This window comes from Cinclus cinclus, chromosome 24, assembly GCF_963662255.1.
Source record: "Cinclus cinclus chromosome 24, bCinCin1.1, whole genome shotgun sequence".
Lineage (NCBI taxonomy): Eukaryota > Metazoa > Chordata > Aves > Passeriformes > Cinclidae > Cinclus > Cinclus cinclus.
Window position 1 is genome coordinate 5,098,535 of NC_085069.1, and position 22,071 is coordinate 5,120,605.

The 22,071-nt window shown below is 63.9% G+C and overlaps 2 protein-coding genes across 2 annotated transcripts; one reads left to right on the forward strand and one right to left on the reverse strand.

Moving 5' to 3' along the window:
- Positions 1-37: 37 nt before the first annotated feature.
- MSL1 (MSL complex subunit 1) lies at positions 38-6,872 on the reverse strand. The gene is made up of 8 exons (XM_062507935.1): positions 6,621-6,872; positions 3,751-3,974; positions 3,044-3,420; positions 2,322-2,386; positions 2,078-2,145; positions 1,721-1,845; positions 1,573-1,645; positions 38-1,437 (listed from the first exon to the last, which is right to left on the reverse strand). The coding sequence occupies exons 1-8, from the start codon at positions 6,762-6,764 to the stop codon at positions 1,347-1,349; spliced, it is 1,167 nt and encodes a 388-aa protein (XP_062363919.1). The 5' UTR covers positions 6,765-6,872; the 3' UTR covers positions 38-1,346.
- A 7,244-nt stretch (positions 6,873-14,116) lies between these two features.
- NR1D1 (nuclear receptor subfamily 1 group D member 1) lies at positions 14,117-20,271 on the forward strand. Its single transcript, XM_062507923.1, has 8 exons — positions 14,117-14,144; positions 16,676-17,011; positions 17,098-17,186; positions 17,271-17,415; positions 18,044-18,507; positions 18,671-18,856; positions 19,593-19,803; positions 20,072-20,271. The coding sequence occupies exons 1-8, from the start codon at positions 14,117-14,119 to the stop codon at positions 20,269-20,271; spliced, it is 1,659 nt and encodes a 552-aa protein (XP_062363907.1).
- Positions 20,272-22,071: the final 1,800 nt, after the last annotated feature.

The window sequence follows — 22,071 nt, forward strand, 5'->3', positions numbered from 1 at the left end:
ACCCGAGGGTGGGTAAATAGGGAGGGGAAACACCAGCGGCCTTTTCCTTGTTTATTGTAAAAAAAAAAAAAAAAAAAACCAACCAAACAAACAAACAAACAAAAAAACAACAACGAAAAGCAATAAAAATAATAAAATAAAACCAGAGAGCGGGCGTGTCCGCGCGTGACCTCACCCTCTCCCGTAACGTGTTTTTAACTTGGTGGTTTTAGAACTTTATCGGTTTTTTAACAATTTCCGGGTTTTTAAAAACTTTTTTCTTAAAGTTTTTTTTGCCTAAGTTTTTTTTCTTTTTTTTTTTTTTTTTTTTTTTTGTAAACGAGTTTTCCGGCGTTCAATAAGCTCGGGGTTAATTATAGAGAGGAGGCAGTGGGGGATAAGACAGGGGGGCACAGGCTCAGTATAGGGAGAGGTAAAAGGGGGGAAAAGGAGGAAAAAAATGTGGAAAATGGAGGGGAAGGTGAGGAACAAGGAGGGAGATAAGAGGAAAAAAGAGAGGGAGAAGAAACAGAGGACAAAGGGGGACACATGGAGCCCCCATCCATGGAGCCCCTCCCCACCCATCCAGCACCAAGAGGGTCCAGCAGCACCCAGGGGCTCGGACAGGCAATAATCACCCCCTCTCACAGCAAACCCCTCACCCGCCTCAAAACAACATTTAAATTACATTTAAAAAAAATCAAAACAAAACATTAAAACCCCCCAAATTGTGCGCACAGGGTTTCTATTTCACAAAAAAAAAAATTTTGCTTTTTAACTCGGCCCCCACCAACCCACTCCAGAGAGGAAAACCCTAAAAGAGAAGGGAAACCTTCCAGAAGAGAATCCCAGGCTCTTCCCAGGCCCCAGCCAGCTCCAAAACAATCCGCTGTTTATCCTGCTTTCCAACTAAACACAACATGAAGGCAGCAGCGGGTGAGTCCCGGGGTATGTGGCACCCCCGGACACCGGATCTGGTGCTGGCGATCCCTGTGCTCCCACGAGACACGGTGAGAGCCCCAGATCCCAAGGCCACAGGCTGCAGAGTGCAGGGGTGGCACACAGGGGACTCGAGGATGGGGCCAGGATCTGCCCGCTGCCCCGGGGAGTGGAGCTGCTGGCCAGTGGCACTGGGAAACTGGTGCCAGTGTGGGGGCTGAGTCCAGGAAACGTTCCAAAACCCAAATGAACAAAACTGGGATCACAGAACGAAACCATCCGTCAGCATGGAGCAGGCAGCAGCTGGTGGTGACCTGGTGATGGCAGAGCTTCTGGTGCCACAGAGGTGTTCAGAGCCCCCGAGGACATATGGTGCTCCTGGAGGTGTTTGGAGCTCCTGGAGATGTTTGGAGCTCCCAGCATCTCCCTTATTTCCGACAGGTCCGGTGTGGTGTCTGCTTCTTCTGCACCTCCAGCCGGCAGCGGCTGCGCTCATCCAGCCAGGGCAGCTCAAAGTTCCTGTGGGAACAGCTGGTGTTACTGCAGCACCATCCTGACCCGAAATGGCACCAGCCAGACCCAAAATGGGCAGGGCACCTTCCTAGGAGTGACACCAGCACTCCCCAGCCCCATCCCCTTGGCCCCAGTACTCACTGTGGGGTCAGTTTGGGCAAGGGCCGGCCAAAGGCCACGACGGGAAGGTAAGGGGTGATGAGCAAACTTTCCACTGTGGAGAGACACCAGAGCGTGTGAAACCCCTTGTCTGCATCCCCACCCCTTACACCCCCTTCCCAAGCCTCACCATCATCTGGCTCAGGGAAAAATGAGGTAACTTCAGGTTCCGACTCCTGAATCCCTTTTCTTTTGTACATTCGGAGCTGCAGCCGCTGTAGGATTCTCTGTTCCCTGATCCGCTGGATGTCCCACCTGGAAAACAGGATGGCTGGGAAAGTGAGGAGCTATGGGCTGTGCCAAGACTCCCCCACTGTGATCACAGGGCTGCCCTGGCTGTCAGTGATGTGACAGCATCCCTCCTCCTGCAGCATTCCTGGTGCCCATCCCAGCTACACTTTGCCCTGCCCCCTGCTCCAGGTGACACCCCAGGACCTTCCACTGTGAGATTAGGACTCCAGACCCCCATTACTCCCTTTCCTCCCACCTTTTCCTTCGTTTCTCATCCAGCTCCAGCTTTGCATGCCGTTTGGAAAAGACACTATCATCCAGGTTCTGCAAAAACACCAGACAGAGATCAGTGCATCATCCTGGGGCCAGATCCCCCACCTCAGCCCCCCAGCCACAGGCAGGCTTTATGGTGGATGAGGAGATGAGATGCCACCAGCTCTGGGACTATGGGACAGCCTGGAAAGCCCCTGTGGCACCACCAGTTCTGATGGCTCACGTACCTCCAGGAGGTCCGAGGGGTTGGGGTCTCTCAGGGGCTCCACAACATGGTCCCTCCAAGACGGAACTGCAGGACAAGGAGGGTGTTACTCCACACCGGAATCCCCACACCCCCTGCTCCATCCCACCACCTCCCCACTCCCTTCCTGCCCATCCTTCCCCTTGGAGCATGGCTTGGGATGCCCCAAACCCCCATCCTGAGCCAGCAGTGGGGGCTGCCATGGGACAGCAGAGCTCATCTCCATCCCCTTGGCCAAATACACAAGCAAACCTGAGCCACAGCCAGGGATGTGCCAGGCTCTGTCTGAGCTAGAGCACTGAGCCACCTGGCACAGCCCCATTCCCATCACCGGCACCAACTTTGCTGGGCTCAAGGCAGGACTGGATCTGGGGACAGCAGATGATCCTGGTGCTGTGTCACCATGGCATGACCCAGAGACATATTTCCCACCCACCCACAGGAAGTTGCTTCACCGCTTGCTCCAACAGACTCCAGCCAGAAGCCCTGCCCCGAGCAGAGTGAGCTCGAGACGAGATCTGGGAGAGCCCAGAGCCAGCACCCACTGCAGTGGAAGGAGCCAGCAGCATGGCATTTTTCCCAGTGCCACAGGCAATCCCTCTGGGAATCTGGGAGCCCTTTCCCAGATTCAGAACGAGGGTGCCGAGCCCTGTTCCCAGGCCGGCTCAGCCCCAGCAGCTTCTCCATCATTCTCTTCATCCTTACTTGCTACAGTCTCCTCCTTTTTGGGAGAAGGCTCCCGCAGCGGTGATGGGGGTGGCTGGTGCCAGCGGCACAAGTACATTTCTGTGGTGGAGAGATAGGGCAGGTCGTCGGCCTCACTGACAAAACCCTTCTCCTTGGGGTGGGTGCCGGGGCCCTTCAGCGGGGCTGACGCTCTGATTGGGGTCTCCAGGAGCGACCGGGGTTTTTCTGGAGTCTCTTGGCTCCGCAGTTCTCGTTTACAAACAGTTTCAGCCAAGGAGCCGCCCGATTCCTCCTTCCCCGGGGAGTGCTTTGGAGTTTTACTCTTCACTTTGGAGAACTCTGACACTAGTTTTTTAACAGGCGTCTTCCTCTCCGTGCTCCCGAACGCTGGCTTCCTGAAGGAGGAAGAGGAGCTGAACCAGGCACATGGATCCTCGCCCTGCACCAGGGCCGCTGTGGGGTGCTCCTGGCACCCTCAAACCAGGGCTGCTGCACCAGGGCCAGACTTAAGCAGTGTACAGAGGGGCTAACCCAGAATTTTGGGACCCTACGCTCCCCACACAGGCTTTCTTGAGATTCTCCTGGACACAGGGATGTGTTCCTGTGCTGGATGGCCTCTCCAAACACCTCAAAGGCTGCTGGGCAGTGCCAGCCCCACAAACAGAGGGCGAAGCCATAGGGAGTGTCCGCCCCTTCTCCCCATACAACCCCCATGCACTCTGTACCTTTTATGCCCCTTCCCATTCCTGCCATAGGGGAAGTGCTTGGGCTGCAGGGTCGGGGGAGGCTCCAGCAGGTCCTGGGGACACTCCAGAGGCAGCTTCTCACATGCCTCTGCCTCTGGCTTCTCATCCACCTCAAAGCCCTGGAAGATGCGGTGCTTCTCCCGCTCACTGTCCTTCTTCACCAGCTGCACCCGCCTTTCCATGCGCTCAATCCGTGCCAGGAGCTGCAAGGCAGGTGAGGGAGGACTCACCTTGATGTGGGGTCACCCCTGTGGGCACCCCAGGGCAGCTAGCACTGGATGTCTAATGGCACAAAATGGTCACTGTCTGAGTACTTCTGCTCCAGCACTGCCCATGCCTGTGTCCACCTGCAAACCCTAGTTTGAGGGGGGATTTCATAGAATCAAAGAATCCAGGTTTGGGTTGGAAGGCACCTTAAACCCCATCCAGTCCCATCCCCTGCCATAGGCAGGGACATCTTCCACTATCCAAGGTTGTTCCAAACCCTGTCCAACCTGGCCTTGAATGCCTCCAGAGATGGGGCAGCAGAAAACAGAGAATTTGGGGGTCCTACCTTCTGTGTATCTTCCCGGAGGACACAGGATGGAGGGGCAGTTGCAATTAGCTGTGGGCTTAAAGAGCACCTACTGACCCCTGCCCATGATCACCTGCCCCCAGACCTCCCCAGGCATGGCCTGCACTGTTTAGAAAGGTTGCTCTGGACAGCAGAGTTGGGGGGGTCCTGGCACCCCCCGAGGGCGTGGCTGTGGGGGGAACCCAGCCTTGGGGAGCAGAGCCCAGTACACCCAGGGTGTGACAGTCCCATCTCCCCACCAGTGTCACCCCAGGAGGCTGTGCCCAGGGGCAGCCCTTGAAGCCTCATCACAGACTTGCCGCAGTGGCTCCTCCATGTCGGGGGACGCAGCATTGCCTGCGGTGACATCACGTGGGGTGTCCCCGTCCTTCCTGCCACAACCGGGGCCACCACTGCTAAAACAACGCCACTGCAGCTGGGCATGGCCACCACCATTGATGGCACATGGCCACAGGGCCATGGGGCTGGCAGGGGGGTGACCCACGGCTGTGGGGGGAAACACGCAGCATCTGTGGGGTGACACAAAACCCATGGGGTGACAACGCAGGTAGGGCAATGGGGGGCGGGCTATACATGTAGGCTACCTACGGTGGGGGTACACGATATCTCTAGGGCGACACAGACAGGACACCCTTGGTGGGGGGCGGGGGGGGGGGGGGCGAAGAGGAGCACAGCTCAGCTGTGGGGCAGCCTCTCATAACTTTGAGAGACCCCAAATCCACGGGGTGGGGGTGCAGCCTCTCCCCGGCGGGCTGACCCGAGCAGCGGGGTCGATGTGGCCGTGTCCCGCGGTGACGCGGCCCCTTTAAGGCCCCCCCCCCCCGAACCGTCACCACGGTGACGGGCGGCGGCCCCGTTAACCCCCGCCCCGCCCCCGCCCTTTGTGCCCCCGCGGCTTTGTCTGGGGGGGCTGCGACCCCCGAGGGGGGGGAGCCCAGCTCTGGAGGAGGCAGAGATTTCCCCCCCCCCCCCCCCCCCCCCCACCCCGGGGAGGGGTGGGCAGAATTGTCCCTGGCGAGTGTTTAACCCCTTAGGGAGGGGGGCATTAACCCCCGGGAGGGTTATGTACCCCCCCCACTACCTTGGGGAGGGGGCTAAATGCCCCCAGTGAGGGTATCTTCTCAAACAAGGGCGTATTAACCCCTTGAGTGCCTCGGCGGGGCCAACAGTAACCCCCAAGGGGGGGGAATTAACCCCTGGGGCGCCAGCGGGGGTCGTTAACCCCGAAAGGGGGACACGTTAACCCCCAAGTGGCCTCCCCCACGAGGGGAGAACCGTAAATCCCAGTGTGGGGCATTAAGAGCCAGAGAGCGGGATTAACCCCTGGGGTGCCACGGGGGGGAACAGGTTAACTGCCATGAGGGGCACTTTAACCCCCAAGGGGGTGCACTAAACCCTAAGGTGACACAGCGATGGGACGTTAACCCCTAGGGAAGACATTAACCCCCTAAAAAAGTGGGGGATTAAACCTATGGGGTGCAGAACTAACCCCCAAAGAGGGGTGGACATTAACCCTCAAGGGGATGGAATTAACCCCAAAAGAGAGGTGTGATCAACCCCCAAAGGGGGGAGGGTGGGGGACATTAACTCCCATGAGGTGCAGAATTAACCCCCGAAGAGGGCACTGAATTAACCCCCAAAAAAGAGATTAAATCAACACCCAAAAGGGGGGTATTACCCCAAAGAGGGAAGTAGCAACCCCAAAAAGGGGGGTAAATTAACCATTGAGGGGATGGAAATAACCCCCAAAGAGAAATTAAATCAACCCCCACAGAGGGGGGAGCTAACCCCAAAGGGGGGGGGGGGGGGGCATTAACCCCTTGGGTGTCACGGGGAGTGGGAACTTTGCTGCTGCTGGGCAGAATTCCAACACGATCCCAGGGACCCCTGCTTAGTGTTGGGGAGCCATTAACCCTAAGGGGAGGGGGCACCACTCTACGGGAGGGGTGTAAATGCTAGAGGTGGTTAAATCTAGTGGGGATCACCCCATAGGAGGGTGTTAAATTTAGGGGTGGTTCACCCTAGGGTGGGGGTCACCACATGGGGGGGGGGGGGGAGGGGGCGAGTTAAACCTGAGGGAAGTTAAACCTAAGGGGGAGTTAACTCTGAGGGAGGGGGGGGGTCACTCCACAGGGGAGTGGGTTAAAACTTTGGGGGGGGTGGAATTAAACCCAAGGAGGGGTTAACCTTGGCGGGAGTTAACCCCTTCCGTGCCGCATTCCCGCCCTCCTCCCCGCTTCCCCCGCCGCCCTCCTCCCCCCTTCCCCCGCCATACCGTGTCGCGCTCGGCCCGGAGCTCCTCGATTTGCCGCTCCTTGGCCTGCAGCTGCTGCTGCTGCTGCTCGATCAGGTCCAGCTGGAGCAGCAGGATCTGCCGCAGGCAGGCGGCCTGCCCGGGCGACCCTCCGCCGGCGCCCATCGCTGCGCGGGCCGCGGGCCGCCGCTTCCCCGGCTCCGCGGGCCCCGCTCCCGGCCCCGCTCCCGGCCCCGCCGCCGCCGCCGCCTCCCCGGGCAGCCCGCCCGCATCCCCCGCCGCGGCCCTGCCCCCGCCGGCCGCCGGCCCCGCCGCGGCCCCGCTCCGCTCCCGCTCCGCCACCCCGCAGCCGCGGCCCGTGTGTGCCCCCAGCGGCGGCGGGGCCCGGGGCCGCCGGGCCGGCGGAGCGGGGCCTTCCTCCCCCTCCTCCCCCTCCTCCTCCTCCTCCTCCCCGCCCGCCCCCTCGGGCCGCCGCCGCCCGCCTCCCCGGAACGCCGTGGACCGCATGGTCGGGCCCCGTTACCGCCTGCCGGCACCGCGGGGCGGGGGCGCCGGGGGCATCGGCGCGGAGCGGCCCCCGCCCCGGGGATGACCCGCGCGGGGATGAGCCGCGCGGGGGGGCGGCGGGGCGGGGGTCGGTACCGGGTACGGGACCCCGGGTACCGGCGAGCGGGGCTCGGCGCGCATGCGCTGGCGGCGGTGGGGGCGGTGGGATCCCCGGGGGTGAGGAACGGGGCTCGTCCCCGCCCCGCTTGGGGACCCCCGGGACGGTGCCCACCCGCGCTGCTTCCTCTGGACCGGGGGGGGGGTGTGGGTGGTCGCGACACGCGGACACGCGTGAGGCGGGGGTCCCTCGCTGCAGTACCGGGGGCGGCCGCTCGGGGGCCCCCGAGCGTGTCGGTACCGGCTCTCCGAGCCCGCCCCACGGCGGGGGGGGGGGGGGGGGGGGTCTCGGGTCACGGGCCGGTCCCGTGGCGGGAAGGGACTTGGCGGGCCGGGAAAACCTCCGGGTTGCGGGAGGGGGGAGACGACGACACAAAGGGACCCACCGCTAGGAGCCCCCCTCCCACGCGGGGAGGGCCGAGAGGGGGTGGTCGTGCTGTGATTCTCGGGGTCTACACCCCCCCCATAGACGCATAACACCCCCCCCCCCACGGGGACTGAACCTCCCCCGTGCACGCACAGAGCTCTGCAGTTCCTGCTGGACGCGTGCAAGAACGTACACACACACACACACACACACACACACACACACACACACGTCCTCAGCACCCCCTTTGCAGAGGCAGCAGCCCCAGCACACTCGTACGTACACCGACACGCACACGCGTGTCCCCCTGCAGAGAGCGACTGCAGCCCCCACTGCAGCACAGGCGCAGCCCGCAGACACTGCAGCCCGTGCACATGCAACCCCCGACTGCAGTCCCGGAGCACACGTACGCACATGTGTGCACACGTATGCACACTCGTGCGCATGTGTGTACACGCACAGCCCGGACTGCAGCCACAGTGCACACGTATGGACGCGAATGAGCATGCACGGACATGTATGTACACGTATACACACAGAGAGGATCATTTCCCCCTCTCCCGGCTGAAACTCCACCCCCCGCAGCACACGGGGCCGTGTCACCGGGGACACACAGGGGACACGCGTGGCACGTGCTGGGGACGCAGAGGGGACACGTGGGGGACGTGCCTCTCTGCAGAGCTGCGTTTAGGGACACACAAACACGCGCGGGGGGAGATCCCCCTTCACCCAGCTTCCTGCAAGCATCAGGGTGCCCCTGGTCCTGGTGCCCGGGTCACACTGATGGTGCCACCCCCACGGTGTGTGGGGAAGCCCCTCCGCGGTTCCAGCTGTGTCATGGGTCACATGAACGGGGGGGCTGTGATTGTGCCTCCATGTGATTGCGCGCATCCATACATGTGGCTGTGGTCACCTACAGTGGTAGCAGTGCTTGTCCCCCTGCATGGCTGTGCTCACACACGTGTCTGTGTTTATACACATGTGGGTAGCCACAGGCAGAGCCATGGTTGTACACACATCACACGTGATCACGTTCGCATACATGCATAGCTGCTCTCACATTTGTAACTGTGGCTGTACACGCCTGCTCATACATGTACACTACTGTGGTTGTACACATGTATGGCTGCACTCACACACAACCATGTTGATACACACAGCCATGTTCACACACATGTGACCATGCTGACACACATAGAGCCATGTTCACACACACACAGCCATGTTCACACACACAGCCGTGTTCGTTCACACAGAGCCATGTTCACACACACACAGCCATGTTCACACAGAGAGCCATGCTCACACACAGCCATGCTCACACACACAGAGCCATGTTCACACGCAGAGCCATGTTCACACACACAGCCATGATCACACACACAGCCGTGTTCACACGCAGCCATGTTCACACACACAGCCATGTTCACAGACATAGCCATGTTCACACAAACAGAGCCATGTTCACACAGAGCCATGTTCACACACGCAGCCATGTTCACACACACACATTCACAGACATAGCCATGTTCACACAAACAGAGCCATGTTCACACACACACACAGCCATGCTCACACAGCCATGTTCACATGCAGACATGTTCACACACAGACATAGCCATGATCACACACAGAGCCATGTTCACACACACACACAGCCATGCTCACACACACAGCCATGTTCACACACAGCCATGATCACACACAGAGCCATGATCACACACACATAGCCATGTTCACACACACATAGCCATGTTCACACACACACACACACACAGAGCCATGTTCACACAGACACACAGCCATGCTCACACACACAGCCATGTTCATACACAGCCGTGCTCACAAACACACAGCCATGTTCACACACACACAGCCATGCTCACACACACACAGCCATGATCACACACACATAGCCATGATCACACACACAGAGCCATGCTCACACACACACACACAGAGCCATGCTCTCTCTCACACACACACACACACACACACACACACACACACACACACAGGTCCGTATCTGCACACACGGGTGCCGTGTCCCCGCCGTGCCCGTCCTGCCCGGGTCGGGGCCGGGCCGGTGCCCATCCCCGCTGCGGCAGGCCCACGTGCCGTCCGGCGCCCGCCCGCACATGGCTCTGCAGCAGGGAGGCTGCTGGGGCTAAAAATGGAGCAGGGCGCACATGCCAGCGCCACGTGACGCGCATGGAGAGGGCTCCCCGCGAGAGGAGGAGGAGGAGGAGGAGGAGGAGGAAGAGGAGGAGGAGGAGGGAGCCCGCTCACATGGGCTGGCACAGATGCCAGAGCCGGGCAGCTGGCCACGACGCCGTGGCCTCTGTGTGACCTGTGTGTTGGGGGATTGATGGGGTGCCCCCTCCCACTCCCTTCCTGACACATTTGACCTTTGGGAAGGTCAGACATGGGGTGTCGGAAGAATGGGAAAGGCGAGGAGGGTTCCGAGGTGGTGGGTCTGAGGCTGGGGAATCTGGAGGCCAAAGGAGTTCCCGGTGCTGTCCCGCCCCTTGCCCTACCCCCCTTTGCCCCCCCTCCCCGTGTGATCCCAAGGCTGCCGAGAGAACACAAACATCAGCACGTGAGATTTGGGCGGGGAGGGGGGGGGGAGGGGAGAGGCAGGTGAGCGGTTTCCCACCTGCCATGGCTACACCTCCTGGGGGTGCTCCCCAGACCCCCCCCACATGACGAACACACTGGGGTCCCCCATCCCCCAGGGGTCCTGCACCCCATTTGCACCTCCATGTCACAAGTATCACCCCAATTTCTGGTCCCCTGAACCTTCCTGGAGTACTGACACTTCCAAACCGTATCCCAGTGCACCTTTCCTGTGACCCTATATCCCCGAATCCTCGTGGGGTCCCTACACCCTCTTTTTGGGGTCCCTGCAACCTCTCGGGGTGCATTCATCCCTAAATCCCACACGTCCATGAACCTGTGCACTCCTGCTCCCCCCTGTCCTGCACCCTCCTGGGGGGTCCCTGTAATCCCAAACCCTGCACCCCCAAACCCTGCACTTCCTGGGGTCTCTGCCCTCAAACCCCGCTTTTCCCCATTCTGCAGTGCCAGGACACCATGGGGTGTCCCCGCCTATCTTGGGGTGTCCTCATCTGCCGTGGGGTGCCCCCACCCGGGGCCAGGCCTGCCTTGTTTACCCGATTTTTCCCGTTCCCAGGGAGGGAGGATGATTCTGGCAGCGGGAGCTGCTGCCCCAGCCAAGAGCCAGGAGCCGAGCCAGGGCTGCTCCCAGCAGGAAAACACCCCCAAAACACCCCAAACCCCAACCCTCCAAGCACTCTCCTGGCGCCCCACAGCAGCACTGGGGCTCCTGCCCCACCCTTCCCCCCAAGTGATGTCAGTGGGGAAGGATGAAAGGGGGGTCAGGGGTGCAAGACCCCCAAATTGGGCGGAACCCAGCACCTCTGGTTGCCCCCCCAAAGTACAGTTACATGCGGAGAAACTGAGGTTCGATGTGTGTAGGGTGACACGGGGACACAGTTGGACCCAGTGTCCCCTAACCCACAGGGCAGCTGAAGCCCCACGGTGGGTCTGGGGGTGTTCAAGTGGGGCTGGGGATGCAGGGCTGGGGTCCCTGTCCCCTGTCAGCTCCCGGTGTCCAGTCTGGGGGCCGAGGATAATAGGCAAGAATGAACCCCCGTCGTCGCCGGAGACGCCCCCCCCCCCCCCTCCCCCCCCCCCTTTTCCTGGAAAAGGTTCAACAAGGTAAACAAGGCTCCAGCCCCGAGTAAAAATAAACCCTCGGCACGCAGGCGCCGAGAGGGAAGCGGGACGAGCGTCACGCGGCACGGCCACGGCACCGGCACCGGCACCGGCACCGGCACCAGCACCGGGCACCGGCCCCACCGCCCCTCCGCTGCCTCCTGCCCCCAGAACCAGCGGTGGAGGAGGGAAATGTGAACTGCGTCCCCCGTGGGGCTGTTGAAGTGGTGGGGTGCAGGGGGTGCAATTGGGGGAATTCGGCATGGGAAGGGCAGGGACACAGCTGATGGCACGGACGGGGTGACGTGTGTGTCCCCCCCGACACTCCGGGCACCCCACGGCGGGTGGGGGTACCCCAGGGGTCCTGGCATGACGAGATGGGGAAGACATGGATTGAAGGGTAGAGACCCCAGGAGGTGCAGGATCTGGGGGTGCAGGATACAGGGGGTCAGGATCTGGGCTTGCAGGGGCCCCAGGAAAGTGTAGGGTAGGGATGCAGAGTTTGGGGATGCAGGATGCGGGGGTGCAGGATTCCGTGGAGGTGCAAGATTTAGGGGTGAATCTGGTGGCATGTGACAATCCTGAGGGTGGTTCAGGTGCCCCCTCCGCGCCATGGACTGGTTGGCACGGGCACTGCCATGATGGGGTGCATAGGGAGCCGCGGGAAGCCCGTCTAGGCATAGACCCGGCCTCTGGGGGCGTTCCCGGTGTACGTCAGCTGCAGTACCCCCCCTGTCCCGGTGGCTTTGGTGGCCCCTCTCCCTCACCCTGCTCTTCATGGGTGGTCCCAGAGTCGGGATATCCCGGAAATATCCCAGCTGTGTCCAGCCTGGGGTCCCTGCTCACAGCACCTTCACCAGAACACCCCGTGCTGGGATCCCAGCCTCACGGTGGGACCCCACAGAGACACCCCAAGAGGTTTGTCCCCTCCCTCCCAGCCCCACTCCCCTCCCGGGGATTCCTGGGGGATCAGGATTTCAGGCGAGCATCGCAGGCGCCGTGTGCCGCAGCGCGGTGCGCGGGGATGTTTTTCCAATCCAGACGTGCGGCTGAGTCACGGATAATCACCGGGAACGTGCCGGGAGAGGAACGAGGAGCTGCGTGGGATCGGGGACACCTGCACGGTCCGGGCACTGCCCTGTGGGCAGGCGGGTCCCTTCACCCGGGACCGGTGTTTCCCCCCCCGGGTCCCCCCGTTCCCATGCCAGCCTGGCCCCACACATCCTTCCGGGAGCTGCCGCGGTTCTCCCGGCCGGAGGTGCCACGGCACCGTGTAACCGCCCCGTGACTCAGGGCAGGGGAACGTCCTGTGGGGTGTCGGGGTGTTCCCACCGCCCCGATGCCTTGGGGCGCCCCAAAATCCGGGACCACCCCCAGCAACCCCTGGACGCCCTCAGCTGAGGGGTGGCCTCGTCACACAGGGGGAACAAGGGGGTCTTTGGGGTGCAGAGCTCTGGTGTCCCTCTCCGGGCACTTTACACAGCCGGGGCACCGGAGGCCTCCCCTCCTGTGGGATTAGCCCGGAGGATTTCCCGATGCTGGCACATCCGTGCTCTGCTCCTTCTCCTCCTGGCTGGGGGCCAGGGCAGCGCCCGGCACGTGGCACCCGGGAGGGCGCTGGCACCCCCAAAACTCTCCCCGCGGCAGGAACAGTAGCACCCACAGAGCCCCCGGTGCCACCGAGCTGGGCTGGCCCCGGCCGGCGCCGCGACCCAGATCTGCCACCAACTCTGCCCTGGCACCGCGTTGCCGCAGCCCCCGCGGCAGCCGGGAGTGGGGCCAAGCTGGGACGTGGATGCCAGGCACGTGCCACAGCGGGCACCCGCCGTGGGCAGCATGGGGACAGCAGGGGCTGGACAGGGGAACATCGAGAGGGGGCAGCGGGCAGGGGCTGTGCCGGGGGCTGTACCATGCACAGGCGTCCCCGGCCGGGGGGGGGGCTGCGGTGCTTGGAGCCGAACAGGTGGGCACAGGAGACGGTGCCGTGTAGGGTGACAGGGGTAGCTGGGTATCCCCAATGCAGGGGACAGTGCCACGCGGGGTTACAGGGGTACCTGTGTGTCTCTAGGACGATGGACAGTGCTTTTGAGGGGTGACAGGAGTACCTGGGTGTCCCCAGCGCTGTGCAGCGTGACATTGGTGCCCAGGTGTCCCCTGGGGAAGGTGCCACGCAGAGTGACAGCGCTGTGCCTGGATATTCCCGCTGCAGGGGACAGCCGGTGCCACGGTCAGGTGTTTCCAGTGCAGGTGACAGCGCTGTGCAAGGTGACAGGGCTGTGACTGGCGGTCCCCAGCGCGGGGGATAGTGCCGTGCCAGGTGACAGATGTGTCAAATACTGCACCCAAGTGTCCGCAGTGCAGGGGACAGTGCTGCGGGAGGGGTTCCCAGTACAGGGACAGTGCTGTGCTGCGGGACGGGGCACCCCGTGTCCCCGGTGCAGGGACCGGTGCGGGTACCGGTCCCTGCGGTCCGTCAGGCGGCCCCGGTGCGGGGGTCCCCGCCGAGCCCGGGCTCCCCGGCGGCGGTGCGGGGCCGGGGCCGCCGGCGGAAAGTGTGTCACTGGGGCACGAGGCTGTCCCCGGGAATCACATGGGGGAGGCGGCGGCGCCGCGTGCGGCCCAGTGCGCAGCCGCGGCCGGTGCGGGGGGCGGCGGGGCGGGCGGCGGGCGCACAACAGCCCGCACCGGGCGGCGGCGCGGCACGGCTCGGCGCGGCTCCGCTCTGGGAGGCTCACGGGGCCGGGACAGGATGGCGGCCCCCGAGGCCGGCAGCACAGGTCAGTGCCTCGCCGGAGCCCCCCACCCCCGAGACCACCGTGCGGGCACCGGCACCGGTCCCCAGCACCGGAGTGGATCGGGGGGCAGCGCTCCGGGACCGCGGCGAGGGGCTGCGCGCTGAGACCGCGAGTCGGAGGGGTCCGGACACCGGGACCGAGGGGGTCCCGCACGCCCGACCGGGCAGGATGCGCACCGGGGCCACGTCCCGGAACGGGGCTCCGTCCTACCGGGACCGAGGGGTCCTGCAGAGCGGGGTAAGGCTCGCACAACGGGGCCGGGGTGTCCCCGGGAGGAGGGTAGGGAGGGCTGCGCGCCGGTACCGGGCGTCTTGCACACCGGCGCGACGTGATCACCTGCACCGGGGTGCTCCGGCGGTCGGGGCAGAAGGGATGGATGGAGACCGGACTGGGGTGTCCCGAACGCCGGGGCGTGCTGGACGCGGGGGTAGGAAGGTTGGGAACAGAGATCGGTGTTCCAGGATGTCCCGGGCAGCGGGACCGGAGGGGAGCGTGGCTGAACCCGGATATCCCGGAGACCGGGACTGAGGATTCCCGAACGCCGGAGAGTGGTGAACGCAGGGGTAGGAAGGGTAAAAACTGGGATTGTTGTCTCCTGGGCAGCGGAACCGGAGAGAAGTGGGTTCGGAGCAGCGGGACCGGAGTGTCCCAGAAACCGGGACTGCAGGGTAGCGCACAGGAATCGGTGTGTCCCGGGCGGCGGGACCGGTCAGGGTGACCGGAGGGGACCGCGGCGGGACCGGGCTGTCTCTATCAGCGGCACCAGGGCCACGGGGACCGGGCAACCTGTGGACGGCCGAGGCGGTGCTGCGCGTGTCGGGGCTCCCTGTGCACCGGGAGGGACGGGGAGGGGGGGGAGAGACCGGAGGCGGCGGCGCCCCCCCCCCCCCCCCCCGCACGTGTCCCCCTCCCCGCCGCTGCCACGTGCGGAGTTTGTTTTCCCCGCAGCCCCGCCCCACCCCCTCCCATTGGTCGGGATATGACATCACTGATGACGTCGCACGCGGAACTGGGGACGCCGCCGTTCATTGGGGGGAATAGCCCTGTCTCAGGGGCAACGAGAAGGGGCGGGGCGGGATTTGGCCAATGAGAGGAATATGGGCGTGGTAACCCGTCAAGGGGTGGGGTCTATGTGGGCCACGTGCGGCTGGAGCACGTTGGGCGGCGGCGTGAGGCCGCCTGAGCTTGGGGGAGGGCTGCGGGGAGGCTGTTTGGGGGGGTTCCCTCTGTTTTGGGGTCAAGAAAGTTTCCCTCGCTTTGGGGAGAGCCGTTAGGGGGAATCCCCGCACCCCAAAGCGTAAAGTGGGTGTCCCGAGGCTTTGGGGTGCGGAGATTCCCCCCATTATTTTGGTATCTTAGTAGCGGGGGCTCCCCAGGATCAGCTGCCCTGGAGGTGGGACCCACTGTCCCCAATTCAGTGACCCCCTTTGGAGGTGGTTCAGTGCGGGGGGATGGTGACAAGCTGGCTCTGGCGCGTGGCATCTGTGCCGGCGGCACCGTGTGCGGCGGGAGACACATGGCCGTGGTGATCCCGTGTGTCCCCGACATCACCATCCACGTGTCCCTGCCCGGAGTCGTGTCCCGGTGCTGCTGTCCCTGCCCCGTGAGTGGGGTGACAATGACACTGACTTTAGCCAGGGGCCACGCGTGTTTCCCCCCCCACCCCATGCTGGTCTCCACTTTTGGGGGTCCTCACGCAGCTCCTCAGTCCTGCAGTGAGGATGTATCCTCCCATTTGAGGGACTGCGCTGAAAGCATGCCGGCGCCATGTGGGGGGCTCCACTGGGAGCACCCCAGTGCCGTGGGGGGCTGTGTCATGGGGGGCTGCGCCGTGGGGCTGTCCCGGCATCTGTGGGGCGGGAGCCCGGCTGTGCTGCAGGCACGGAGCCAGGAACGGCAGGAGTAACTCCTGTGACCTCCTGATTTCACCTCTCCTGAGGGTTCCCAGCCCACATTCCTCCTGCAGGCAATTCCGGGGTGCCCTGCCCGTGTCCCCAGCCGGCACGCACCCGGATAAACCCGGCTGTCCCCGTCCCACGTGGAGCCGTCGCCCGTGGCGGCCGGTGGGTGCGGTGCCTGACTCAGGGTGGGCGGCACACGTGCGGCGCAGCGGGATATCCATGGATCCGGGATGCATCCGGGGTGCTTCCTTGGAGACCCCACCCCTCGTGGGGCTGCGATTCCTCTCTGGGGGGCTTCCCCCCCCCCCCCGCTGGGAGAGGCTGAGCCTGGTGTAGCTCAGTACATAAGTGGCCCACCGGGATGCACCGGGGATGCTTTCCTATGGATCCACCCCCCAGCTGGGGCTGCAGTTCCCCTCCGAGGGGTTTCCCTGAGCCTGGCGCAGCTCAGTGCGTGTGTGGCTCCGCGGGATGCCCATGGATCCTGATTGCCGATAGATTCGGGGTGCTTCCCTTGGCATCCCACTCACCTCCGGAGGTTCCCACCTCCATGAGTCGGGGGAGGCTGAGCCCGGCACAGCTCGGTGCATGAGTGGCTCCTTCTCTCTGCAGGTGGGGTGATCAGCTACGTGGGCTCCAGCGGCGCCTCTCCCACCCGCACCAGCCCCGTGTCCCTCTGCAGCGACAGCTCCAACAGCAGCTCCCAGTCGGGCTCCCAGCCCTTCCCCACGTACTTCCCACCGTCACCCACCGGCTCCCTCCAGGATTCCCGCGCCTATGGCGGAGCCACGCTGGCTTCCCATGAAGACGGCTCCCCTTCCTCCTCATCCTCCTCCTCCACCTCCTCTTCCTCGTTCAGCTCCTCGGTGAATTTCCCCGGGGTGCAGCCCGTCCCCGCGGACGAGCGGCGCCGCAGCTCACCGAGCAAAGCCGGCAGCACCGTCACGAGTGAGTGGGGCTCGCGGGGGGTGGTGGGTGGTCTTCCCACCCCGCGGCACGCACCCCTGGACCCCGATGACCCCCATCCCCCGCAGAGCTCAACGGGATGGTGCTGCTCTGCAAGGTCTGCGGGGACGTCGCCTCCGGCTTCCACTACGGCGTACACGCGTGCGAGGGCTGCAAGGTACTGGGATGGGGCCGGGGATGGGGCACGGTGCCCCTGCTACAGTGCGGGGACCCCCAGTGATTCCCCCCGCTGGCCCCGCAGGGCTTCTTCCGTCGCAGCATCCAGCAGAACATCCAGTATAAGAAGTGCCTCAAGAACGAGAACTGCTCTATTGTCCGCATCAACCGCAACCGCTGCCAGCAGTGCCGCTTCAAGAAGTGCCTGCTGGTCGGCATGTCCCGTGATGGTGAGCTCCGAGGGACCTTTATGACGTCCGGAGCCGGGAATTCCCTCTGGGGGTGGGATTCCTCGTGCCCAAGCAGCTGGTCACTTCCCGGGATGCTTCCAGGGCTGTATGTCCCTCTGGAGCCGGGTCCCCCTGCCTGTGCAAGGTGCTGTGCCTGTCCCACGGGAGGTGTCCCCCGTTCCTGGGACCCCTATATATGGGGCTGCATGTCCTTTCCAAAATAGGGTGTCTCGTGCCCAGAGCTGCATGTCCCCTCCCAAGATGGATCCCCCATGGCCAGGGCTGCGTATCCCCTCCCACACAGGGTCCCCCGACATCGAGGCTCTATGTCCCTTTCTTGGGTGCATCCCTCTCATGCTCAGGTCTCTACATCCCCTCCCAGGATGGGTTCCCCTATGTTCAGGATCCCCTCCAGGACCGCGTCTTCACATTTTTAAGGCTGCGTGTCCCCTCCCGGGATGGTTTCCCCCTTTGGTCAGGGCTGCATGTCCCCTCCAAGCCCAGGAATGCAGCCCTGGTCCCGTCAGCCCCTGGCCCCTCATACTGCAGGTCTGGGGAGTGGGGGGGGGTGGGGTGTCACCGTGCCTGCTGCCACTGATGTCCCCCTAACACCGGTGTCCCCCCTCAGCCGTGCGCTTCGGTCGCATCCCCAAGCGAGAGAAGCAGCGGATGCTGGCGGAGATGCAGAGCGCCATGAGCGGCATGGCCAGTGCCCCACCGCCCATGCCGGGGCCCGGCGAGGGTCCCGCCACGGGCGGGGGCCGCGCACCGCCCCCGGGTCCCCCGCCGCTCGCCCCCCCCGCCTGCTTCTCCCAGTTCCCCCAGCAGCTGACACCGCCCCGCTCGCCCAGCCCCGGGGGGGCCACCGAGGACGTCATCGCACAGGTGGCCAAGGCCCACAAGGAGATCTTCATCTATGCGCACGACAAGCTGGGACCCCCTCCCGCCTGCGACAGCGGTCTTCTGCGCTGGGACGCGCCCCCCACCTGGGCCCCCGGTCCCCCCGAGCCCCGGCTGTGCCCCGCCGCCTACCCCGAGCCCCCGGCCCCGCGGGGCTGCCCCTGGCCCCGCGGCACCAAGGACGTCCTGCCGGTGAGCGCCCGGGGGCTCCCGCTCCTCCCACCCCGGCTATTTTTAACCTCTAACCACATTAATCCCCTTGTTAGTGTCCCCCCTTCCTGTGGCGGCAGAGCCGGGGGAGCCCCACAGAGCCCGGGGGAGCCCTCGGTGCCCGCTGACCCCTGGTCACCCGCAGGCGTGCCCCATGAACAGCCACGTGCCCGGCCGCAGTGGGCGCTCCGTGCAGGAGATCTGGGAGGATTTCTCCCTCAGCTTCACCCCTGCCGTCCGCGAGGTCGTGGAGTTCGCCAAGCACATTCCTGGCTTCCAGGCGCTCTCCCAACACGACCAGGTCACCCTGCTCAAGGCTGGCACCTTTGAGGTACGTCCCAGAATGGCAAGGACTCGATGGACGGCATGGTGCCCCACAGCATTGCACGGTGTTCCATGGACTGGCATGGAGCCCCAGAGCATGGGGACAGTGGCCCAGAACATGGTAGGAGTCCCGTGGCATTAGAGTGCCCCACATTTGGGAGTCATGGCGCCCCTGGTGCCTCACAGCACTGCAGTGCCCCACATTTGGGATCTGTGGCACAGAGCACGGTGTCCCTGTCATGGCACAGTGCCCTGTGGACTGGCATGGAGCCCTGCAGCACTGCAGTGCTTCACAAACAGGAGTTGTGGTATGCAGCACAGTGTTCCTGGCATTATATAGTGCCCCATGGCACTGCAGTGCCACATTTTGGGAGCAGTGGTATGGAACATGATGCCCCTGGCATGGCATGGTACCCCACATTTAGGAACCGTGGACTGACACGAAGCTTCATGGCACTACCCAGTGTCCCATGGCATTGTTAACACCCTGCATTTGGTGGCGTGAAATACAGTGCCCCTGACATCATACAGTCCCATGGCACGGCACCCCACATTTGGTAGTCATATTATGGATCATGGAGCCCATGGCACGGCACAATGCCCCTGGCATTGTCTGGTGCCCCATGGCATGGCAGTGCCCCACATTTGGGAGCTGTGGCATGGAGACTGATGTCCCTGGCATGAAGTGCAGTGCCTGTGGCTCTGCCTGGTGCCCCGTCTCATATACTGCCCCCCACCCACAGGTGCTGATGGTTCGCTTCGCGTCGCTATTTGACGTGAAGGAGCAGACGGTGACATTCATGAGCCGCACACGGTACGGGCTGGAGGAGCTGTGGGCCATGGGCATGGGAGACCTGCTCGGGGCCATGTTCGACTTCAGCGAGAAGCTCAGCGCCCTTGAGCTCAGTGATGAAGAGCTGGGGCTCTTTACTGCTGTGGTCCTTGTCTCAGCAGGTGGGCACAGGAGGGTTTGGGGACTTTTTGGGGGAGACTGAGGAGTTTGGAAAAGGATCAAGGGGTTTGACGTTGGGATCAGGGTGTTAGTTGGGTGTCTGGAACATTCAGGTAAGGGATTGGGGTGACTGGGGTGGTACTGAGGTGATACCAGGGGAACGTCAGAGGGTTCAGTGCTGGGATCAGGGTGATGCTGAGGTGGGATCAGGGGCTTTTGCGGGTCGAACTGGGGTGTCTCCTCCCCTGCTCCTGACCCCGTCCTCCACAGACCGCTCGGGTATGGAGGACACGGCATCAGTGGAGCAGCTGCAGGAGACGCTGCTGCGGGCCCTGCGGGCCCTCGTGCTGAAGACGCGCCCGGCTGAGACCTCGCGTTTCACCAAACTGCTGCTGAAGCTGCCGGACCTGCGCACCCTCAACAACCTCCACTCCGAGAAGCTGCTCTCTTTCCGCATCGATGCGCAGTAGTGCCCCCCCCGGACCCCTCTCCGCCCCCTCCCGCGCACCCCTGTACATACACCACAGCGGGGGGACACACAGACTTCCCCCTCCTCCCCGGGGCAGCACCGACCCCATGGCGCCCGTCGGACTCGCAGGGATTCACCCCAAGGTGGGCGCCAGGATGCTGGGACCCCCCCACCCCAAATCGGGCACCGCCCCCACGGCTCCGCTGGCAGCGCCGGGGGGTCCCCTCGCCCCAGCACCCCCGTTCTGGCGGCCGGGGGTGGGACGCAGAGGCTGGATCCAGCCGTGTTGGGGGGGTGGGTCTGGGGGAGGGGGTTTGGTTGTTTGGTTTTTTTTTCATCATATATTTATTACATAAATATATAGTAAAATAGACCAGCAACAATTACCATAAAAATATCTTTCTTTAAAATCCTGACCAAAACACAAAAGGGTTTAAAATCGCACGTCACAGACTGTGATTGTCACGGGGGCTCCGCGGCCCCCCCCGGCCCGCGCCCCTACATTCAGCGACGCCGGCCGCTGTCCCCCCGGCACCCTGCATAGTGGGGGACCCCGCGAGGGGCGCGCCGAGCCGGGCCGGGCCGTGCCGGGGCTGTGCTGGGCCAGGTGCCGGCCGGGCTCGACGCCCACGGGCAGGGGCAGCTCCGGGAGCCATGAGGTATGTGCTTGGGGGGGGTGGGGAAGGGACGGGACGGGGTGCGCGGGGACGGGGTGGGGGGGGGACGCGGGGCGGGGTTGGCCCGGGGGAGGTGGCGCAGGGGTGGGGGGCACCGGTGTGACCCCCCGGGACCGACGCTGGATGCTGGACGTGCGATGGCGACGCGAGACGGAGACGCGGGGACGGCCCGGGAGGGCGCGGGGGAAGAGTACAGGGTGGGGGGGCGTGCGGGGGGCAGCGGGTGGGGGGTGCCGGGCTGAGTCCCCCACCCCGGGACAAGCCGCCCCAGGGCCCCGTGTGGCCTCTCGGGGGGGGGGGGGGTGGCGTTCACGGGGGCTGATTAAGACACGTCCCACGACAGCGCTGCCGTGTCGCGACGGGAGCGCGCGGCGTCACACGGAGCGTGCTTGGGAACACGCGGGCAGCGCGGGGCCACTGCACCAACAGGAGATGCCATGGCACTGACGTGGCACGGCCACGGCACAAACACGCGTGGCCGTGGCACCGGCATTGCACCAACGTGCCTTGCGCTGGCGCCGACATGGCACAGCCACGGCACTGGCACAGTACCAGAACGCGTGGCACAGCACCGGCACGGTCACGGCACCAACATACATGGCCATGGCACCAACATGGCACGGCCACGGCACCGTCACGGCCACAACAGCACCGGGCGGGGGGGCATCACCCGGGTGCCGCAGCCCCGCCCGTGGCCCGAAGGCACGTGTTGGGACCGGTGCTGCCAGGGGTGGGGGGCGAACCCCCAAACCCTGCGCCTCCCTAGTGCAGGCGTTAGTGTTCGGCTCCTATTGCACCGCCTGCAGACGGTGCTGCCAGGACCCCCGAGCCGGGCACCCGGGTGGGGGTTTAAGACATTTTGCACCAAGGTCAAATCCGGCGCTAGTACGTGGGACTGGGGGAAGGCGCCCCCACCCAGGGCACCCTAAGGTGCCACAGCCCCGCTGTGCCCCCCAACCCAGCTGCAGAGGGTCTGGCGGGGCCCCCCCAACATGACCCCCCATGGTTGGGGGAGTCTGGGGTGTGGGGGGAGCCCAGCCTGGCCCCCTGTGCCTGTGGGGGGACGTGTCTGGTGTTGGGATTTTCTGCTTTTAAACGACCCGTAAAAAGATTTTTTTTTTAAT

What these genes read in the sequence shown, in the direction of transcription:
- NR1D1 (XM_062507923.1), top strand. Translation starts at nt 14,117, where the DNA reads ATGGCGGCCCCCGAGGCCGGCAGCACAG. An exon ending in GGTCGGCATGTCCCGTGATG is followed by an intron (nt 17,416 to 18,043) that starts GTGAGCTCCGAG and finishes GTCCCCCCTCAG; the next exon opens with CCGTGCGCTTCGGTCGCATC. An exon ending in TGTGGTCCTTGTCTCAGCAG is followed by an intron (nt 19,804 to 20,071) that starts GTGGGCACAGGA and finishes CGTCCTCCACAG; the next exon opens with ACCGCTCGGGTATGGAGGAC.
- MSL1 (XM_062507935.1), bottom strand. Translation starts at nt 6,764, where the DNA reads ATGGGCGCCGGCGGAGGGTCGCCCGGGCAGGCCGCCTGCCTGCGGCAG. An exon ending in TTTCCCTGAGCCAGATGATG is followed by an intron (nt 1,646 to 1,720) that starts GTGAGGCTTGGG and finishes GTCTCTCCACAG; the next exon opens with TGGAAAGTTTGCTCATCACC. An exon ending in TTGCCCAAACTGACCCCACA is followed by an intron (nt 1,438 to 1,572) that starts GTGAGTACTGGG and finishes CTGTTCCCACAG; the next exon opens with GAACTTTGAGCTGCCCTGGC.